This window comes from Nilaparvata lugens, chromosome 3 (genome assembly GCF_014356525.2).
Source record: "Nilaparvata lugens isolate BPH chromosome 3, ASM1435652v1, whole genome shotgun sequence".
In the NCBI taxonomy this organism is placed as follows: domain Eukaryota; kingdom Metazoa; phylum Arthropoda; class Insecta; order Hemiptera; family Delphacidae; genus Nilaparvata; species Nilaparvata lugens.
The window spans coordinates 37,166,019-37,190,527 of NC_052506.1; the positions used below are offsets into that span (position 1 = coordinate 37,166,019).

Sequence of the window (24,509 nt, forward strand, 5' to 3'; positions counted from 1 at the left end):
ACCCCAGCAACTTGTCACCCCTTCTCATACTCACCTTCCCCCCTCCCCTGTAAGGTGAGGCTGTCAAAGCACCGATTGTACCCAATCAGCCAATAGGAGACGGCCCAGCCCGGCGCTGCCATCCCATTGGTCGTCGCCTGGAAACTTACCGAGCCCAAATGTCAACCACCACAAAACACACACTTCCTGGACTCCCAACTTTATTTTTCTGCACTCTATTTCTTCCGCCGCGGCGATCGCAAAACGCAGCTAGAGGGCTATCAAGGTAAATTGACTTCTCTGTTCGGTTAATCTTAAATAATGTAGCCTAATAATTTATCGAAAAAAATCTTTGTAAAATTCCAGAATTATTATAACATTGAATATATTAATTTCAACACTATGAATAACGACTCGATTGACGTGAAAATATGAAAAATGTTTCCCTCGCTGACTGTTAGTAGTTTTATTCTGTAATATCACTTGAGGTCTATTATCAACGTTTTCCAGGGTTGTTTCACTGTTGCGAATGACTCTCAAATTATCTGAAAAAATTTACAATCACTGGAAAATATTATATATTTTTCACATGAAAAAGTGATTGGGAGTCGTCGTTTATAATGTTTGAATCAATAAAATTGAAAAGTTATTGAAATGGGTTGAGGAAATCAAATTTTGAAATTTAAAATTAAGATGAAGAAAGAGCTTCCTGATAAAATTTGAATTTGATCCTGGAGCTCACTCATTTTGAGTATTCTTTTCCATTGCAAAAAATGAATCGATGAATCAAAAAATAAATCTCACACACTTTGACTTTTCCAATCTTTCGAACAAAAGATTCACAAGCTTCACTCACTCTTTACCAGCTTCAAACAATTATTGTTATCGACAAGTTCAACAGAACTACTAGTCTACATGATAAATTATTGGTCCAAAAATGCTTAAAAATAGATTGATACACTATCCAATTTCAATTCAAATAATGCGGAAGATGAATCGCAAAAAGATTACTACTTCATCTCAGGAACTTCCTACATGTCATCTCAACTTCATCTTACAAAAACTTTTCTTTATCTTTCATCAGATCAACTTTTTTTTCAATAGTTACCGTATAATGGTTCTACACAATACAGCTGCTACACGATAATAATTTGCAAGAATGCAAATATACAAATTTCAATTTAGCTTGTATTTTATATTCGCGCCTTGCTTCATTCCAGGACTCATATTTCATTATTTATTAGTATTTTTGAATGTGAATATCCTCTAAACCGTTTGAGATATCGATACGCGATTTATTTATGCCTTTTGTTGAATTGAGGTTCTCACTTTCGAATTTCTTTCTAACTTGCAGCATGCGGCTGATGTGTATTGGCCTACTTAATCCTTTTTTCAGCAACGTCTTGGGATTTCAAAATTTAAATTGCTTGTGCAGAATGAGAGTGCAACAAACATAAATTTTATTTTTCAACTTTACTGTTAGTAATTATGTTTCATCGTTATATGCATTACTAACTAATTCTTCTGTGATAATGGATTATTTATTCAAATCATCATTCTAATTTCTCACTATTCATGATGCCATGATATCCACAATACCTGCCCGATGACTAGTATTAATCTATTTGCAGTCTTCTTCAGCTTACAATCGAACTTTACTGAACCCCATAGTTCAATTTTGCATCTTAATGAACCATATGACCTTGAAAAAAGGGTTGTTCTCACTTGATCTGATATCCACGAGAATGATTGGCATTTTTTCCTCCCTTTTTTAACCAAGTAAAAACAGATGTTGGCTGGCAAGACAAGTCCCAACCCCTGAGGCTCATTTTTTATGCCACTATCATTGCTCACCGCACCCCAGCATGTGATTTCGTCACAGTGACAACGGCTGTTGCTAATCTTTTTTCGCTTACGACAAAATTTACATGACTTTCGAAAGTGAAGCTATTGATATTGGTGGCACATCGAATTTTGGTCTTCACAGTTTTACATCTTTGGGTAATCTTGCCCAAAAATGTGCCCAAACACGTTGGGCGAACTCGCCCTGAATTTGAGTTTTTTCCGTGAAACTTACTGAAAGCGTCTAAAGCTGTGTTTACACCAAAGTTGTCAACAAAATGGTGTCTGAGAATAGCATCCTACAAAAAATGTCAATTTTTCCCAGACAGCGTAGTCAACGTGGAAATGTACCATAGGAGGAACAATTTGTTTGCAACTCTTTCAGTGTTTTTCACACAGATTTCAACATGAGTTGTTCTTATGCTGGAGGCAACAATTTTTGAGACTGTCAAATAAATGTTATATTCATATTGCATCCGTCATCTAGTGAATCCACCACTCCATGCAAATTTATTATTGCACACACTCATTGTGCATTGAACTCACTACTTAACATTTTTATTTTAACATCTGACAACATGATATACTTAAAGTTCTGTGAACAATTGAACTCGCGCAGTTATATTAAACCACATCCTCTTCTACAGCACATATTCAACCGTTCTTTCTTATCTTAACTCTGAATTCATGCCTTCAGAGGTTCTGGGAATGAGTTGAACATGCAAATCCCAGCACTCTTCACTCCTTTCTCATACTAAAATACACATAAACTCACATAATCCAAAGTATGTCATCTCTCAAATCTTGCCTACTTAAGTAGCCGCACGAAAATAGTCCAATGAGAGTATAGAAGCAAAGTTGCCAAAAATAAGAGTTGATCAACGTTATCCACAGCGTATTATAAGCGAATAGCTCTGTGAACAGTAGTAAGACCTCTCACAGTTATAAACCACAGCCTCCTCTAATGCTGTCCATCAAAGTAAATTCTGTCCAGTCGTGTCGTGTCGGCGAGATATCATTGTGAAAACGTCTAATTGCTGTTTGTATTGGCGTACCGACAATGCTTATCATCTGTTGTAAACAACTACTATAAACAAAAGCGAATTCCTTTCATGACATACTGTCAACTGGTCAGCCTGAGTTGAAAGCAGAGAAAGGTCGAGGGAAAATGTACTATGTTACTTTAAGTTATAAAACATGAATAGTTTCATAGTCCGACTTTCACAGAAATATTGGACATTGGAGGAAATTCCTCTCCCTTTTAAATTATCATTAAAATGCAAAATTTCAAAGAAGCTTAAAAATACGTCGATGTGCAATTCAAAAAGGAACATAGGTTACCTGTCAAATTTCATGAAATTTATCATATCTATTCACGCTTTACGCCGTAAATAGATATGCAAAACCGTCAACTTGGATCTCAGACCTTACTCCACTCAGTCAATAAAAAAATGTCAAAAATCTTAATATGTCAACGCGAAATTCAGAAAGGAACATTCCTGTCAAATTTCATGAAAATCTATTCACGCGTTCGGCCGAAAAAGCTCCACACTACGCTCAGTCAAGTGTAATAATATTGTATTTGTAACCTTTCATCAAGTTCTCAAGAATGCTTCATCATCTTGTAGTATCATGAGAGATATAATGATTCTCCAGTATAGTGTATTGAGAAGTGTCTATGTGCCTTCACTTGAATATTCGAAGGTCTGTAGAAAGATCTATAGACCTTGGAAGATTTCATTTGGAAAAGTATGAGTATTTGCAATAACATTTCACTGCAATGAAAAAGCGTTTTCTGAACAGTTCCTAACAGTGTGATAGCACTTTATATGTTGTTTTCAATTCTATAACCTCGCTTTCAAATTAATAACTTTTTGTCTGTCCAATGAAAGGGAGTTTGCGAGAATGTTTTTACATTACTGGTCATCTGAAAATGTGTCAACGCTCCCATAAGAGCTAGGTAATAGCATAGAATAAACAATCCACCTATTATGTATAGCTGTTCTTTTGTTCTGCCCACCAGAGCGGAATATATTGGGAAGCAGGACTTCATCTAGAAAACACCCCTTATTTATATTAGAAGGTACCAATGTTGCAGTAATTGTATTGATCATCCATTTCAGAGGAAAAATGAATCTTGATGTATATAATATTTTGATTGGAGGAGAGGAAACTGAGATAACAATAAAGTGATATTAAAGGTGCGTACATACTCATGCGCCACGAATGCGTGCGTTTCACTTCTCATCAGCTAATTATATCTGTATTTGTACAGAAATTATAATAAGAATATCGGGGCACCGAGCTTCGCACGTTATTTTTACTTTCCTTTCCCTATTACCATAGGTAAGGAAAGTATTGCTTTCCGAATGAAACGTATAGAAATTTAGAAATTTGGGTACCTTAATTTTTTTCGGAAAGCAATACTTTCCTTACCTATGGTAATAGGGCAAGGAAAGTAAAAAAATTAAGGTACCCGAATTTCTGAATTTCTATACGTTTCAAGGCAAAAATGTTGTAAAAACAGGGTTTTTCGCGATTTTCTCGAAATTGGCTCCAACGATTTTGATCAAATTTATACCTAAAGTAGTCATTGATAAGCTATATCAACTGCCACAAGTCTCATATCTGTAAAAATTTCAGGAGCACCGCCCCATCTATGCAAAGTTTGATTTTAGATTCCCAATTATCATGCCAATTTGAAAAGAAAATTCCAAGTGGAAAAGATTGAGCATGAAAATCTCTTCAATTAATGTTTAGTAACATTTTCACCTAAAATTGAAAATAAGCTCGAAATTCGAAAAAATGTTATTTCAATTACAAACTGTTGGCAACTGTTGATTCTATTAAATCATTCACTATGAAGAGATAGCAAACTTCGTGTGTCTCCAGCCTTATTGTCCTGTCACCAGCTGGCTTGGATCTTTAAATAGTAGACTTGAGATGCGCGGGAACACTAGCGTCAGGTGATAAATTTTCATAACGGCAAGGAAAGTTGTGTGAGTGCGCCACACCAGATTTTCATTTAGGAATGATATCATAAAGCTAATCTAAGTAACATACTCGTCACTCCAGGTATTCAACCAAACATCCTTGACGAACGCTAACAACGATTATCAGTTTTGCGATAAGATTTCTTTATCGTCGAAATTTTATCCAGTGATTAGGAATCTGTATAATAGTTCTAAAAAATCTATATATAATTTTTAGAGTATTCCTTCACAGGATTGTTGAAAGAGTGAAGTGGTTATCAATGGAGCCTTCCACTGATAAAATAATTCTTCTATCATAAATAACATATTCCCAACTCGATTGAATATAATCATTGAAGTTGTAAAAATGAATTTGATAATTTAGAGACTTCTCTTTTGAACTTTGTCGAACTCAGAGGAGTCCAAGTAAATAATTACGCTCATTATTGTGGAATGAATTTAATACACATTCATGTATTATACTGTAGTGTAATATCTATGTATTCTAGAACATAATTCTGCGAGATATATGCAAGAGGAACAAGTGAACGTGGAAGCAGAATAGCTGCTCAACCTCAATGTCTTTGGAATGAGAAGGCTAGAGAGAAAGAAGTCACAAGATTCTGTGTAGCAGTGTCAAAATAAAGTTGCAAATGGAAGCTTCTACATGTATAAATAGTTATTCTGAAAGTATTATTCCTCCATTAGAAAAGTCAACCCAAATTTCTTTGGATATGCTCAACAGATTATAATGGTATGTAATTGAATGGATGCTAGGAGTAAACATCAAAACTTCCTGAATGATGTTTCTTAACGCTCCGATGACATAACTTGCAAAACTTACAAAATACTTTGGGGGGAAACATTTTCTTACAATAAACTACTTGAGTGGAAACTCAGTTTTCCACATGATTAGCTACTAAATCACCTAGAAAAAATCACAAGTCAACTCACTTCTAACTAAACTCTCCCAGTTACGCTATCAAATTGTCTTCGGCATGTTTATCGAATTATAGAAGTTCAAAATCTTGCCAGAGTTTGACACGAATCTGACTTCTCTGTGTTGTCATAAATGTTTTGAAAATATAATTAGAATCAATGTGAATCGACTTTACCAGTATACTAGAATCAATATTTCCCATTCAAATTTAATTTGAAAGTTTCTAACTTGAAGTACCTTATCTCAAATCTGAATCTCTCATCATCATCATCCTTCCCATTAGCATATATAGGAATAGAATACCAGCTTTTATTCTTTGCTATTAGCTACGCACAAGCATAGAGATTATGTGGACATCACCCTCAGGAAAAATATGATTTACTCGATTTTCAGTAGAAAAACTAGTCTCACAAATAATTAAGATAGTTATTATAGGAATTTTTGTTGTGGCTGAGTCGAAGGTGGCATTTAAAATGGGGCATTCATTTGCGGTGAGCACCCCTAAAACCACCACCAAGCCGGCCCACGCCCCACGCCCCACACCAAACAACAATAATTGTAGGCTACCGTCAACAATGGGCCGTCGGCAACACCTGTCTGCTCTCATTGTCATTATAGTTGAGCGGAAAACGAGTGTAACAACGGTGTCATATGTCACTTGCTCTGATTCGCTAATGAAAGGGTATTATAATCCTACAAAATATTCCATTCAATGGTTTTTAAAGCTTTCACGAACTGTATCGATAGCTGCTATACGCTGATTGAGCGCTGTTTGTATGGTCCAAGTACAACCTGCTGTACGCTGCCCCAAACGCTTTCATAGAATTTATATCCACATCTATGAGCATAGTAAGTATAAACGGATCCATCTTATTTGTATAGGACAGAAGATATGTTGAGTCTGAAGGTAGCTCAATTGGTTCAATCAATTAAAAAATCATTGGTAGACGACAAATTTCAGCCAAGTCACAATGATGGCGATCATCGTAAATTAATATCACACCAGCAGCATAATCAATGCTGGTAGAATGGTCCCTGAAATTGATAAGTTTAGTATGGGCAGCTATTCAGATAATTTCCCATTGAGTTCATTTTGAATTTGACGACTACTGACTGTTTCCATACATTTCTAATGAATCATTCCAATCAGTAAACCACCCTAGATTTTTTATACCTACCAATATGAAGATGATAATGCTTCTCAAGTCAAATTATTTAAACGGAAGAATAGTCTTATTCTGTTACAATCAGATCAATTCAACATGTCCTCGATTATGGTGGATGAAAAAGTAGGGAAGTATGGTATTCAACACGAAAAATGTGATTACACGGCCGATAGTGGCCCATCTTGTTTTCTACTCCCCGACACTCTCGAATAGATTTTCTATCATGGAAAATATAGTTGAGGTGAGGGTCCATCCAATGATATAGAAGAAGAGGTGAATCTGAATGTGAGTTATACCCGAATCTGATAGATCAGATGGCCTTTCATGTTGACTTTCAGTGAATGCAGACAGGAGACAAGGGCAGGTGAGAGGTGACCCACGACCCACGAACCTTCCACTAAACGCACGCACGTGACTGACCACGCACCTGCCCCCCTCCCACTAGACATTAAATATTTTGACTTAACTGATGCTGACGAGTTGCATCACGACAGTCAGCCTACTACTGCGGTTCTCTGTCATTAACCTCAACCCCAAACAACCTCTACAAATGACTTTCATTGACTGTCGAATCACCATTATTTATTCACTATCTACCCTCAGTCATTATTAACACGGCCTGCTTGACATGACTTCGAATCTTTTGGCTCTAAATAGTATCTGACAACAGCTCTGAATAATAGTTAATATCACATTTATGACTTTTGACAGAAGCAGTTTTATACTGCATAGTTTGAAGTTTAAACGAAAAAGTGTCAGTATGATTTAGCCTACATCCCTCGTCTCAAAGTAGATAGGATACTATCTATCAATGTACGATATTCTATTTACATTGCCTCGTCTCATGAAAGTCCGTTTGGACGAAAAAGCGTCACATATGCACATACATAGTGCAATAGAGTAACTAATCCAACTTATTCTATAATTATATAAATATGCCAATTCTCTCAAAGTGGTTATCTGGTTATATACATTAGACTAGCCGTCAGGCTCGCTTCGCTCGCCATATCCGTCTAGCCAGGGGGCTCCGCCCCCAGGACCCCCGACTGGATCGTCCAGGAGTGAGATCAGCAGGCTCGCTTCGCTCGCCTGCATTTTTCATTTGAGCATTTTTATCATATGTTAGGACGATCCAGTCGGGGGTCCAGACTAACCGTCTGGCTAAACGGATATGGCAAGCGAAGCGAGCCTGACGGCTAGTAATATAATATTACTAGGAATAGCTCTGATTGAAGTAGCAGTGCCCAATAAATTTTTCCGCGATAAATGCATTTCAATCTTCAACTTGGTGCCAACCTAACAAAGTCAACTCAACTTAATGCCAACCTGACAAAATTATTAATTAAGTTACCAGTTAACAACTGTTTCGAAGAGGTACTCTCTCTAGATTATAGTTCTATATTAACATATGGTATGGACATTTTTCAATTATAATTAAGAGAATAAGAAGAATATACATGCTAAAAGACGAACTTTAAACCCTTAAAAACCACCCTTAGAGTTAAAATATTGCCAAAAGATTTCTTAGTGCGCCTCTAAAGGGCCAACTGAACATACCTACCAAATTTGAACGTTTTTGGTCCGGTAGATTTTTAGTTCTGCGAGTGAGTGAGTGAGTCAGTCAGTCAGTCAGTCAGTGAGTGCCATTTCGCTTCCATATATAGATAATACAGTGGTATTATCTGGTTATCTGGTTGTACATACAAAAGAAAATCAGTTGAGTATCAATGTAGATATCTCAACGCTCGGTCAATAAACTACCACAAAATAATGATTTATTGAGGAAATTAGGAGCTTTACAAAAATTTATTCCATTATGATTCATTTATTTTATTTTCCACTTATTGGCAATTCTATAAAACATGAAAGTATCACCTTTTTACAATAATAAGCTCATAAGATTCAAGAGAAGCTGAAACAAGATAATATTATTCTATCAAGAATGAAAAAAACTATTGAAACGAGATGGAAGGACATTGCCAGTTTTTTTCGAAGTATTGCCTCTTTCAAATCACTAATCTCATAAGAAATCAGTATAAAATAATATTTAGAAAAGACAATACATTTATAAATCCTTCCAAGAAAATGAGAGGGCTTTTCCTATATTTTAACAAAGGATAATCTCAATGCCACTGTAGGAAATATTTATACAATATAGATTATCATTGTCAGAAACTAATCCAAAATAATATTCTATAGAATCATTACAAATGGTACAAATTTTATTTTATTACAAATAAAAGAAAAGTGGAGAGGCTGGATCTGTACAATGATAGAGTAAGCTTACGCATTCCCTAAGCTAAATGTTACTTTTGTATACTTAGTATACTTATTCTATGGTACATTATAGTGCAATCTGGTATACAGCAAAATATATAAATAAAATAATTATGGTATATTCATCATTTTTCTGGGCTCTGAGAATATGTTGCGTTATTGATAGATTTCGGTGAATATTTTCCAAAGTGAAAGAATGTATTGGCATGTGTTTGACACATTTTCAATTTTTATACTTTCAAACTCTTTAGACAACAATATGGTTCTATTACTCAATGGATAAACTTCACGCCTATCACTGTAATAACTATTTGTAACTCATGAAGCAGATGAATAGTAAAGAATAAATCTCCTTTGACCAAATTAATCAAGTTAATTACTTGCAAACCATTCATACATGACCTCAATTAAATGACTTGGAATAAAATTGACGCCACTATCCAGAGACTACTTGATGCTTTGATGCTAGACAATGAGAGCTTTCTGACCGGAAATCTGGAGGAGCCGGGTTCAAACCCCGCTCGGGTACGTAATTTCTGTAATAACTTTACTCTCATCAAATTTCCTTGATGTATTCTTCCTGCTGTTGCCAATAGTCGGAGTTGCAAAGCTCTCCAGTGTTAATATTTGGATTCTCCTTCAACAGGTCTAATATAATTTAAACCTCAAAAATTCAAATGTACTTCTTTACTGTACCGACGCATGGGCAAATTGCTATTGCCGTGTGTGCTCATGGTCATGAACCATTGTCATCCAGTGAGCATTGATGAGCTTCTAAGGCTCATAATTGTGCGCTCGAAGGTATGCATACTCGTCCATTTCTATATTAGTGGGATTGTCAAATGAATTTTGAGCAGAATGGAGGTTAGCTAGGTGATATCGTCTGAACCTGTTGAAAGATTTATTACTTCAATGGATCTATCATGCAAAAATAGGGTGTTTCCGACTACAACATCATATAGCACAAGTATATTCATGGAAGCTCAGTGATAAAATCAGTTCTAGATCATGTTTTGGCGAGCTTCATGGAAACTTCATCGACCTGTTGTCGTAGAAACCGTCAAAATGGAATGCCCAAAGTACTTTACATTAAAAATAAAAGCATCCATAGTGAATTCAGCTAGAAGCTGTCTCCCAACTTTAGTTTCAAAGTTGTACACTACTATCAGCGTTTTATTGCTATATTTTTGCACTAGATATCCATCATCGAAGCACATTGCCAATATGGAGCTATCACAGGTTGATTCACGAGAAAATTTTAAATTCAGTGACTTCTTACTCCAGACAAACAACAATTTTTCGGATGAAACAGCTATATGATTAGCATTCATAGTGAGAAAATAAGTGATTTTTGTTCGTTCATCATAAAAAATGTTAATGTTGTTGAATTTCACACTTTGTAACCCCTGAATGAATCGCGGCATATATAATTATAACATACTGGAAGTCCAATATTATTATAAATTGCTCACTTCAAACTTAGCTTTGAACTTTACGGGATTAATGTTATATTAAGGCTGGCGTGATTACTTAATTGAATTTGATAATTGCAAACTACAATGAGTCAGCCAAAAAATGTAGTTTGCTTGTATATTCCAACCATTTTCCATTCTGGATGGTTGCACTTAACTAGAATGCTATCAAAGAGCTACGAGAAAAGGAAACGCGACAAATACGATTTCCCATGTTTTCCGCTAATTTTAAAGCGTGATTCTCACCACAAAGTAATAAAAGACTAACATGGTGAGTAATATTTTTTCCTGTGTTCCCACTTTTAATCGTAAAGTAGATGTTTGCTTCATCAGCTCTGTTGGAATGCAGATATATGACGTCACTTTAAAGTCCCATTCAACACCTAATCAACGGAATTTTTCAAAATACAAATAGAACCTAGACCTACTAGGCCTAGACCTATACACATGTGTTCAGTAGAACATAACCAATACCTACTATTATTGAATTAATAGTAGGTATTGACATAACACGTTTCTTTTCAATAAAAAAATACGGAACCACAATTTTTGTTTTGGCACAATCCGCGAGGTGATTGGCTAGATAGATAATAGTGAGTATTATTTAAAATTCTATTAGCCTACAATAAAATTCTGTTTCACAATATTATTGTTCAATTAAATCAGTTCAATATGAATCTCAATGCTTGAATAAAAAGTGATAGAGGGTTTCATTCAAGGCAGGTTTCTCACACAGAAGAGAAAAGGGAAATTGTGGCTTGAGGGAGGAGAGTAGAGTGCGGAAGGTGCTAGAATAAGAGTTGAAGAGGTCGGAGAAAAATATTGACATGAAGACGGAAAATAGACGGAAGAGTGGAAAAGGACTAGATTCTCATTCAAAATTAATATGGGAAGTTGACCAGCTTACATAATAGAATCGGCGGCTGAAGTCAATATCTGAAGCACCCCTATGCTTTCTCAAAGTTTAACGCGAATGAGCGTGAATGTTTCATAACAGTAAATTCATGAATGGTGTTGCGAATATGTTGTGAATATATGTATCTTCGATACAAATAAAAACTCTCTCCTGAAACTCAGAATGGAGGTCTAAAGGACATCAAGAGCGTGAGCAAATTTGAGCACTTTTGAATCATCTACAAAAATATTGTTGGCTAATTAAGACTGATTTAATTGAATAACGTTTTCAGAAATAGAAGACTGCTCGAGAACCTCGGAAAATGAACCAAACATTTCATCGTATTGAAAAACGTGTTCAAAAAACTAAGAAAAATGTCATGATGCTCTCCAGTCACTTATAATTCCTTGCTCGTGTGCTCAGTTATAACGCTTATAAGGTCACGTGCGATGATCGGACGTCACATCATTGGTCAATCGATCCAATACAAGGGCGTGGCCTCATTCCATGCTTCACTAGAAATTTCTAATAGGTAGAAAACTTGACTTTTCCAACCAGCATGACTACTGAGAATAACTAGCAGCCCTTATCGAGGGGAGATCTGTGAATAAATTGGTAGGTGTTGGGACTGATTTAGCATTGCCTTATTCAAAATACATGCGAAAGTACGTAATTTTGGTTGAGGAGAAATAAAGCATTCATACAAATCTTTCTCAACCAATAAATGTTTTAATACGTGTTCATTGTGTATTTATAATGTAATCGGTTCACAAAAAGAAATAGTGACTCATTGTAGGCGTACAATAATAGGAAGTTTCCTTGCCTCAAAATCATTATCCATTGAACACTGATTCCACTATCACGGAATCGAAGAAAAAGAAGTCGTCACAAATCATAAAATGTTTATAAAAGAGATTGAAATCTTCAGCTACAGGAAGTGCCTGGATGAAAGTATTATACAAGGTGGCGCAGATGAATTGGGTGGATTTGAAATAGTTGTCAAACTATCAATTTCGAAGGTATAATTGGATTGAAATAAAGTTCAAAACATGCAGTTACAATAGAAGTTTATTGAAAATGATTAGTTGAGCTAGATTAAAAAAATTACATTCATCTATTGCCATCCTTTTCGAGCGACGCATTCTTGGAGTCAGTCCTTCATGTTCCGTATTGCTCGCTCAAATCACCAGGAATAAGTAATGAGAGAGTAAAAAATAAAAACTACTACTGTAGCGTATGGTATTGTACCCCGCGCATCTCCCTAATCAGGAAATTTCAAATAAAGTTTAAAATATAGTTGTTCATGAGCAAGGAGAGGAACAAATAAATACTGTGATAGTGTTTTTCTTCTGTAGTGATAAAATTAATTCTAAATCTTCACAATGTTAACTGTCCTTAGTGTATTACATTTTAAACACGAATAACCGATTCATCCATTACAGAATCTCATGGAGAGTCTCTGTAAAGTTTGCGGTGATAAAGCTTCTGGCAAGCATTACGGGGTGCCAAGCTGCGATGGATGCCGTGGTTTCTTCAAGAGAAGTATTCGAAGGTAAGATATTGTGTCAGCAACACAAGAAAGAGAATGTTGAATTGTGTTTGATGATTGAATTTCACGTATTCGTCCCATTGGCGAACAATGAGAGAAACGTCAACTATGAAAGTTACTTTTTATTGCATGGCCTATTCGAGTATTTGCATCAATTTTCATCGTTGGTAACCATTTCATCTTAAAAATGTATTGATAGATTACGGTAAATATTTTGTCTCGAAGCACAGGAAACAAACAACTTGTATCTTCTGGAAGTAATGAGTTGTCATTGTTAATAATTAATCGATCTTCTAAATTTACCCCTTCATTCTATTTCTTATTATCAGGAGAAAACTTTACCTTGCTTTACACCAATTTGAGATTAACATTTGGTAAAAATTTGGGATTCTTCACAAGTACTACTTACTACTCTTCTACCAAAAAGAACGAATAGCAGTCAGATTTTTTTACAATAAATAACAACCAGCAAGATGGCGGACCTGCCGAAAGATCTCGTTGTCACAGTGAGTGATTAATTCATTTATTGGAGAAAAATCTGACTGCTAGTCGTTCTTTTTAATAGCAAGTGATTTAATAGTGAGCAGTTCGTGATGGAAAACAACATTGAAGAACACTATTCTACTATCGAGTGTTTATTCTGAACTATGACAAGACTACTCAAGTTGAAAATCCTTTACCGAGATATAAAACTCAAAATACACCAAATTTGAGGCGTAATCGATTCGATTCCTGACAGAGAACTCAATTGATACCAGTTTGCTAATCTTTGACTGATTGATTTTACCTACAGGAACTTGGACTACGTTTGCAAGGAAAATGGCAGATGTGTTGTGGATGTAACAAGACGCAATCAATGTCAGGCATGTCGGTTCAGTAAATGCCTGGAAGTGAACATGAGGAAAGAAGGTAAGATTACATTGCAACTCTTCTCGATATTCGTCTCCCTGGTGTGAATAATGTGATATTAGTATGAATTGAGATGATAATAATTGTTTCATAAAAAAGGTGTAATTTCTGTTCGATAATACAGTAATTATAAAATACAAACCGGATACAAAAATTATGTTAATTCCTTTTTTCTGAGGATTATGAGTGATTATCCTATTGGATGATATCGCATGAGCACTGGACCCTGAACTTGTCAGTGATGACGGTTATGATGATGATGATGATGATGATGATGATGACTGATCAATGTTCCCTTTGTTTCAAGTGGTCTCCGAACCACCTGCAAATTTCAAGCTATTTCCTGTGATTTGTTTATCGAACTGTCCTCAACCAGGGGTGAGGGGTGATTGTATGTTTATCCATGCAATAAAAGAACCGAGAACATGACGCTCTTCTTCTTCTATCTTTTGGATAAGCCTCTTCTCTTCTGGTAGAACCAATCATTCCCAATCTTCCTTTCTTAGCAATGATAAGAGCAATGATTGCTCTTAAGAGATTCGATAATATTTGCTGCATTTGTAATAGAATGTATGATGATAGAATGACTATATTGATATAAATGATGAGATTGATATGATTAAGGGAAAAGTCATCTTATTCCTAGCAGTATATTGCAGTTAAGTGAAAAATGCAATACTGAAACTAAGATCCACACTAGTGTAAATGAATGATTAATTTCACTGATTCAACTGAGTAATTGAGTTCTTACGACATGATGTTCATTCTCTCCAGCTTGTAACTTTGATCTTCATTGCCTGAGCTTGATCATAGATGAAATAATTACAATAAGGTTTTGCAATCTATCTATTACTACCTATTTTAAACGTTCAACCCAGAGATTTACTCGTGAGGTAACAATCAAAAAGTGCAGCAGATTGCAATTTGTTAAGCTCATTCCAGAAATATTTCTACAGTATTTCAAACCAGAGATTCACTCTCGAGGTAAAGGAAAGGAAAGTGCAGCTTCATATAGGTAGGTTTTTCCTACTGAAGATGACAAAGTGTAAACAGTGAAGACACCGTTGTTTATTCAGATGCTCGAAGAAGGTCCCTACAAGTGATTGTGCCGCGTCATAACACAGTTCAATTGAAACCTGGTCTTTATTAGTACTGGCTAGGGGTGGCACGCACTGTAGGCCTATATTTGCTTTGGACTTTCATTCAACTATGTGGTCGATGCTGAGCAAATGCAGTCAACACTGATGTTTGCAGGCTGAGTGATCTTATTTTTATTGGACCGGAGAGAGTGACATTACTGTCAGAGACAGACCTGATTGTTCTCACGAGCACACTTCCGTACTCCCATCAAGCAAATACTCATACTACACTCATCATATAAGAACTCAATGTACACTCATATTTTCACATTATTCATGCAAATTACACTCCGTCAATTCATCAATATTGTAGTACGATTTGTTGTGGCCTACTAGCCAACTGTACTGTATATTGGTCTTTTGACATATAAAATTCAAATCAAATCAAATCAAATCAAATCTTTATTTGTCCCAAAAACATAATTACAATGACAAAAATGTTTATAAATGAAAAAAGTAAAATACAATATAAAATGAAAAAGAAAAATACCATTAATAGGATTATACATAACTATATTAAAAACGGGAAGTCCCTGCAAGGTTCGAGGAACCTGAGCGCAGAGGCCGAGTGTTCAATGCTTAACAGTATATGAAAATAATAATGGGATATTATTAAGAAATAGGGAAAAGAAAAAGTGAGTAAGGAAGGGAAGAGAAAGAGCAGAGTGAAGGTATAGGGGAGAGTAAAGAATAGTTGAAGATTACATAAAAAACATGAGAAGTCTTTATACTAAGCTATGAGGAAATTACATTGCCAAAATTACATTGTTCGAGATTATCCATGTATGAATTTCAATTAGCAGTTTTCTATTCAATTTACTAGTGATAAAATGGTTAGGAATAACATTGATGAGCTTTGATACCTGATATAAAAATTGTTTTCTACAAATTGATAAAATAGTATCTGTAATTTGAAAGGTAATAGATGAGGGACGGAGGTTATATGGTGAAACACGCAGGTTGAAAAGATTCATATGTTTATTTATGTAGATGATTAAATTTTTTATGTAAAGCTGCCTGACAGTTAAAACATCTAGCTCACTAAACAGGTACTCACTTGGATAGAGTCTGGGTTTTCCCAATATAGCTCTTATAATGTGTTTTTGAATTACAAAAAGTTTCTCCAAGTGGTTTGAGTATGTTCCACCCCAAATTTTTATTCCATATTGCAGAAATGATTGAATGTAGGCAAAATATATGAGTCTTGAGATTTTTTTATTACTAACTTGGCTGATATTACGGAATTTACTTATCCAATGTCTGAGTTTGTTACATGTACTATTGATGTGAACATCCCAACGCAAATGTTGATCAATCATTACACCCAAATATTTAACACGATGTTCTCTATTAAGCTTTGAGCATGTACAATTTATCCAATCAGACTCTTTGCAATTTACATTATGGATTTTAATGGAATCCAAACCTTGCGGCTGGCCTATAGAATTTGGAGAGAAAGACATGAAATTACTTTTTTTTATGTTCAATGTTAATATATGCTCATCAAACCAGGATTTTACTATTTTAAGTCCGGATTCTGCTGCTTTTTTAGTATTCTCCCAATTCGTTTCACTGAATAACAATGAAGTGTCATCAGCAAAAGCAATTGAGACACCATTTTTTAATTCTAACTTGAGAAGATCATTAATGTAGATTAGGAAGAGAATCGGCGACAAGACTGTTCCTTGTGGAAGACCGTAATCAGTGAGTTGTTCAAGGCTGGTTTTATTATCAATTTTGAGCAATTGGAATCTATTTTTTAAATAGCTCTTGAATAATTCAAGGGCTATTCCTCGAATACCCAACTTTTCCATTTTTATCAGAAGTTTTGAGTGAGGAATAGTGTCAAAAGCTTTAGCAAGGTCTAAAAATATGGCTATTGTTTTATTTTTGTTATTGAAATTTTCTGTAATTTTCTGTGTTAGAAGAGATATTGCATCTACTGTACTTTTTTTAGACTGAAAGCCAAATTGATTTTTGTGAATTATATTATGCTTTAGGAGATAGCTAACTAAACGGTATTTTATTAACTTCTCAATAATTTTGGAAAAAGTACTCAACAAGCTGATTGGACGATAATTTGATGGATTAGAAGCATCACCTGATTTATGTAGGGGTATGATATTGGCTAATTTTAAACTATCAGGGAAAAACCCCTCCGCAAAACATTGATTTATTATCACCTTCAATGGTTTTATAATATGTGGTGAAATAGTTTTTAAAATCCTATTGCTAATATTATCAATTCCTGGAGCTGAGTTATTGTTTAGAGAGTTTATTGTAGCAGTAATTTCATTTTCATTAGTAGGTGTCAAGAAGAAAGAGTTGTAATGCTCCACACATGAGTCCTTGAAATGATTACATGTTGTTGCAATGGGATTATTTAACTTCAATTTCTCAGCATAAAGTTTTCCTACGCGAGCAAAATGTTGATTTAGTGTATCAGCTTCTATTTTGGGAATTTTTTTAGTATGTCTTCTACCTAACAATTCATTTAAAGTTTCCCAGATTTTCTTAGAGTTGTTATATTCTGATTAATTTTATTCTTATAATACTCACATTTATTCTGTTTTATTAATTTATTAAGAAGATTTCTGTAATTTTTATACTCATTTCTTAAACGGTCATTGAGAGGCTGCTTTGAAAGTGTTTTAAACAATTTGTCCCGTTTTTAATGGAATGTACAAGTCCACGCGTAATCCAAGGTTTAAGGGGTTGTAATTTATGCGGAATCTTTACTGTAACTGTTGCAAGTTTAATGTGATTTGATATTTTGTCAGTTAAAATATGCATTGCTTCATTCACATGTAAATTGTCATCTAATAAGTTATCCCAGTTTTCAGTTTCAATGGATAATATTAATTTATTGAAATCTATTTTATTGAAAGAATTATTTTTACTTACAATTTTGTCAGTTGAAAGATCAATGTGGATGCTGACACAAAAGTGATCAGTGATGCTTGTTTTTATTACTGAACTTAATACATTGTCAGGATTGAAAGAGGAATTCTTTAAAAATATGTGATCGATAATCGATTCAGTGCCGTTTTGAACTCTAGTAGGCTTGTTTATGTATGATTTAAAACCATTCAAAGATAAAATTCCGAAATATTCATTAGTCGCAAGCGTAGACTTATTCAGATGTATATTCAAGTCACCGGCAAAAATTATATTGGGCTTATTTTTGATAAAATACAAACAATCATTCAAACAATTGAGAAAATTATCTACATTGGTTGAAGGAGACCTATAAACAGCGATAAGTGTTATCTTATCCTTCGCACCTGGCACTTGTACATCCAAAAGAATTGAGTTAGATTCTTTTATTTCGTAATCCCGTACGAATTTTAGTACATGTTGGATGGAAAAAATTCCTACATCCACAGCATTCTAGGATATCTTTTGAGTTGTTGAAATCCGATTCACACTTGTAACAAACATCACTTTAAAATTACATTCACTCTTGATATTATGATTGAACTCTATCTGATAGTAACTATTCGAAGATTTCAACAATTAAAACAACCCGTCTGAGAATAATTAGGACATTAGGACTATAACCGAACCCATCTACTGGGTCGCAACCCAGTAGTGGTTTTCGAGATTTTTGAGAATAGAATAAATTCACCGATTCTTCAGCATTACTTTGGATTTCAAAAAGTTGGATGTTATCAATAGTAGGTTTAAATTTGACAATATCTTTCACTTCTCAGTTTCATTGAGAGCGTAATAAGACATATATATTAAGTAAAAATGGAATATTAGTTATCTATATTTACTACATTGTATTAAATACGATGACCGAACTCATAAAATTTATATTAAGGTTTTAAAATTATATGAATTGTAGATGAATGTGTCAAATCTTAGCCTACTTATTTAGAGGGTCGCGGATTTAGTATACATCCGAACGTACGTCATCAAACAAAAGGTGTGGAGCCACTGCTTTGAGCTGGCCATTCACTATTCAATTTCTTGTCTTGTGGTCCAAAATTCAACGTTGGATTCGACGTGGACCGTGAATGGAGTTGTTGATGTTGGGTCGAATGTGTTGGATGTCTAGCCGGACAAGTTGGGTAGACTGGAGTTCTAACACTCCAACAGGCTATTTACTAAAATATTTGATGTGATATTTTGTTATCTGTTCTCATTACAATGATGTTTGTTAGCCGTGCAACACGAGCGAGCCCCTCGCACCAACCAAAGCCAGCAGCAGGTGAGCCCTGGTGCCCTATACCTGCCACGAGGCCACCACCTGCCAGCAGCCTACCCGCTGTTCTGTCCGCCCCTGGCACTCCGCCCCACCGCCGCCTCCTACCTGCACCGCTTCCTCGCCGCCGAGCCGCCTCCCTGCGCCCTCGACCATCCGCCGCCCCCGGCTCCCGCCCCCGTTCTGCTGTCGCCCGGCCTCCCTGTCAGCGCGCCATATCTGCTGCAGACCTCTGCCAGCGAGGACGAGGTCACCAGTTCGGAGGAAACAAAACCGGCAAAGTGTCCCAGAACAGGTATCCATTACAATATTTGTAAATAATATAGTGACAAAAATAATACAATCCTATCCACCTTAGATGATATGAAGAGAACCTAGAAGAAAAAACACAGGCCCGGTTGCACAAAAGCCAGTCAAGTTTTAATCATGATTAAAGCCAATCAGAGAAGATAAGAGCCAATCAGAGAAGGCTTTTTCGAGAAATAGGATTCTCCGATTGGTTCTCGTGGAATTAATCACGGGTAAAATTTAATCGGCTTTAGTGCAACCGGCACACAGTCTTCATTTTTATTGTAATATAAGGTGGTTTGTTCCAAATTGAGTGTTATGTGCGAAATGTTCAAGGTTTTTGTTATTTATTATATATGTATTTTTTATATGTATAAAACCTATATAAAACCTTATTATTGTATTGATACTTCGATGTATTATAAAATGAGAATATTCTAACAGAATATTCTCAACTGAATATCAAATCAAAGAAAACATTATCAATCAAAAGAACAATGTTTTTCATAAACAATAAACGGATAAAGTAGTATAAAAATACAAATAGTATACTATACAATACGAAGATTACTTAAGCTTCAAATTATTTCATATTAGCGTAAATGAAAAATCTAATTATGAATGAAGTGCACCAGACTATGATACGGTAATATGTATTTGGGTCAATAACATCATGTCTTAAATTTGTATGTTCAAATAAAACTAAATTTTAAAATCAAAACTGTTTCAATGTTCAATACTATTATAATATAACAGTTGGAATTGGAAAGTTGAGACAAAAAAAATTATTAAGTGAACAAATAACTTATTATTCTGACTCCTATACCTTTTGACTTTGATTTCAAAATTAGTAAAAATGAGTGGATTAAGAGGGAATATTTTTCTTTACCTTAAATATAGCAATTTAATTCGAATTCTTTTATTTTCATTTTAAAGTCTTTTCTCTGCACAATATTTGTTGATTTTTTATGATTCTGCTGTTCTAAAGTTTCTACTGTAATTATTAGTTTAATTTAAACCTAAATTTTCTGCATTTTTTCGAAATACTGTATTATGTTTTTCTTTTACTGTTTTGCAACTCTCACTAGCGGGCAAAGATTTTCTTTTTGCTGGTGATGTCTAGATTTTATATTATATTTTATTGTATTCAAGTACATACATGAGTTTTATCAAATTATACTTCTAATGATGTCATATTATAAAGAGTTTGTAATAGGTCTTGAATGTTCTGATTGGCAATGAATGAAATTAAATATAGAGTTTTTTCACAAAGAGAAAGTTTTGGCAGAAAACTTCATGTGCGTCTACAAATATTATATTACTAGAGGATCAATTACATTCTTTTCATATTTGTGTGGAATTCTGTACCTTTCTTCTAAAATTACTATTTATATTCATATGTAGGCTTGAATTAATATTTGATGACTTAAAAATAGATAATACCTGAGAATTAATTAAATTTTGAGTGAAAGTGTAGTAGAAAATATGCATAAAAAATTATTACATATAACGGTAACTTAAATTCCATTCCTACCCAGCAGTCAGTAGCAAGTATTAATTATTGCTATAGATCTCTAAACGTTTTCAATAAAAATACCCCATTACAGAAGGCCTACTTGTTTTTTTCAGATGGTGACTTATTTCGTAATTCCTCCTACATAAGAGACCTGAATAGTAGCATTAGCAGTTATGTGACAATCTTCCAATCCGATGGCATTTATGACTCCGCTGCTAAGCTTCTAACACTGTGTATAAAATGCGCCAGGAATATACCTTCCTTCACACAGGTAAGCTTTGAAGAACTTCAAAGCAATAGTAGTTGCAGTTTCTATTGATGGTAGTTAAAGTATAAGTGCAGTGTTATCTTAGTCGGAATGAGAATGAAATTATTAATGTGTTTGAGAAATGGACAAAATAAAACCAGTAGTTGCATAGTTATAGAACCAAAAAATACCTTACACAAAACAAGATCTGGAAACTATCGTAAGTGTAAAAAAATCTATTATAATTTTAATGTAAGCTGCTTGTTTGTAGCTCGCTCGTACCCACCAAAATAATGTTAATTGATGAAAATGTTGTAACAAGTCAAAAATTAACAACACGATATCACAAAAGCTATTTATTATTATAATAAAGTGGAAGAATTAGACCTTAATGACAGGGATACCCACCAAGCCCATGGACTCAACCCCCTGAATTAAATAAAATTAGGAATTCTGTTTCTTGAACCCCCCATCCCCCACCACATACAAAACATTTCGTCAGTAATCATTTTAACACTCATTTTGACCTTTTTTGGGAACACCCCATGCTCAAGAATTTCAAGGACGCTTTCTGCGATCAAACCCTGTTGATGAAATCAACCCAGTAGGCAACCCTATATTAATAAGATTATACCATAGAGAAATGATAGCGTAAGTAGATATCCCATGGTATAGGGAATTTACAAGTATGTCGCAACTTTTACTGTTATCCCAAGCCGATAGTTCACGTAGTTTTTTCCCATCCAGCTGTGTGACGCTGATAGTCTCTCAAATTGTGCCGTTCATACACTCTCACCCCATCAAAACAGTAAAAACTGACAATACGACAGTAATCGGCTTGAGATAACAGCAAAAGTTGCGACATAAATCCCCTATACCATGGGATATCTACTTACGCTATTGTTTCTCTATGATTATACCCATTAATGAGTAACATTTGGATACTAGTATAAATTATCTTTCATTCAATTCATTTGAGTAGGTAATGGAATGTGAATGAATTCTCCTTTTAGTTATAATCAATGAACTCGATATCTACGGTAGGCTATATTTATGTCTATTACAGTTAACGTTATTTGTAGCAGTGATTTTATTGATCATAAATTTACTCGTAAAATCGTTCAGGAACAGATTGATGATGATGATGATGATGAGAAGACAATTATATTTACCATCCACTGTGTATTGTCTGTGAATTTATGGTTATCACTGCCTTCTGCAATAATTAACCACTCATAATGTGAACAAATTAGCCTCCTATAATGATTAATTAAGCTATTAAAATAATGATAGTGATGTTTATGAAAGTGATAATAGGCTCTTTATGGTGGATAAATTGTTTTATTTTAATTTTATAGCTCTCGCCACGAGATCAATCAACACTCCTTGAAGAGACATGGGGAGAACTCTTCGTATTGAGTGCTGCTCAGTGGATGCTACCAGTCGATGAAGGTACGACAATCAATTAAAAACATTCAAACTCTAAAGTCTGTGAAAGTCTTTAACAATCAATTCTTATTGGTGAGCGTAATGAGTCTTCATGATCAGGCACTAAATATGACATTATAATGAGTTGGTGAGAATTATGGAAACAGCTTAATATTTTTTTACAAGAGAAATTTCACGATAGTTCTGATAGGAGATCCTTTTTGAATTAATTCAAATTCAAATAGTTTTATTATTTGTTCTAGAGCAGGTACAAATACAAATCATTTGCTTTTCTAATCAAATACAACATAAATCATCGGCTACCAGAACATTTCATCAAAACACGAACTTTACAAAACCCTGTCAACATATAATATCATTCAAAATTAATATTACAAATACAAATTCCATTAGGTACTAATAATTACAAAAATAGTTTGGCTATCATTGAGTGATATAGCATTATCATATGAAAACTAACAAACACTTACAATAATATTTGATAGAAATTACCAGATATAGCAATGATCCAACAATTAAGAATTCTGTAGCTGTAGGCTACATTATTATAATGTGTAAAAATTTGTAATTAAATTATTACGAACAATAATATTGGCGAAACGTAATATGTAAGAAATTATGAAAACGACCAAAGTAGTAATTAATGACCAAAAGTTGATTAATAGCTAGAAAAGAGTTTAGTTAATCTTGTGCCGTGCTATGAATTTGGAAAGTTAATTTGGAATTTAGAATTTAGAAGCACACACAATATAACTTAATAAAAGAGATGCTTGATAAACATACCTAGTGCTAGAGAACGGGAAACCAGAAATGACAAGAGAGACAACGAAATAGAGAGAAGATATCAACTATATTGTCACCTCTTACAGTTAAATTCAACAGTTAATAAAACAAAATGAAGGTACATCATGAAAACCGAAAATACAATCACTAAATTTAGAAAGTTATCTCCGATGTAGCTAATTCAATAGTATCCTACTCTGTCTGCTTTACATTGAAAACGTTTTAGATTGAATCATGAGAAGCTTTAAGGACTCTAATTTCAGAAAGAAGAATTGGAAGATATCATATATATTTCTCAGAAGTTAATCATAAATAACAATAGGCCTACATCTTTTAAAAGAAAGATCAACATAAAATTCTTAGAACATTTAGAACACACTTGGAAACTTTTAAAACACTATCAAAACATTATCAAATATTAATAATCCCCAATAATATCTATTCTCTATCTTTATATCATGAAAGCTGCAAAGACAAATCCTCCTCAAGTATCACATCACGGAATTCTACATAGGAAGACTATTCAAAAATATGTGATATCAAAACAAATTTAAAAAAGGTTAGGGTCCTTTTGAAGCTTCTATTCGATCCTTTACAACTTTAAGACCAAAATTATTCTAAAACATTAATTTATCAATAAGGGACCTTTAAACATTTCATATACCAATTCAACTTTTAGTAATTTAGTAGATTATGAAAATATATAAATTAAAAAAAAAACTTAAATTCCCAGCTGGATCCTTACAGAGAAAATATGGCCTCACATTTCAATGTAAAGATACAACCGAAAATCTACTATTCAAATGAAATAAAAATTTGTAATCTAATAATTCCCAAATCAAAGTTACGATTTAACAAAAGAGTCTAATTCAGCAC

At 34.3% G+C, this 24,509-nt stretch overlaps 1 protein-coding gene across 1 annotated transcript in view; it reads left to right on the top strand.

The window, feature by feature from the left end:
* Nucleotides 1-226: 226 nt before the first annotated feature.
* The window catches only part of LOC111044706 (nuclear receptor subfamily 2 group F member 1-B-like), a 29,738-nt gene continuing 5,455 nt past the window's right edge, over nucleotides 227-24,509 (top strand). Inside the window, exons 1-6 of the mRNA XM_039423660.1 lie at nucleotides 227-265; nucleotides 12,986-13,095; nucleotides 13,886-14,001; nucleotides 19,310-19,645; nucleotides 21,268-21,425; nucleotides 22,760-22,853. Of these exons, the coding sequence (XP_039279594.1) occupies nucleotides 12,992-13,095; nucleotides 13,886-14,001; nucleotides 19,310-19,645; nucleotides 21,268-21,425; nucleotides 22,760-22,853 (808 nt within the window). The 5' untranslated portion in view covers nucleotides 227-265; nucleotides 12,986-12,991. The remainder of the gene's footprint in view (nucleotides 266-12,985; nucleotides 13,096-13,885; nucleotides 14,002-19,309; nucleotides 19,646-21,267; nucleotides 21,426-22,759; nucleotides 22,854-24,509) is intronic.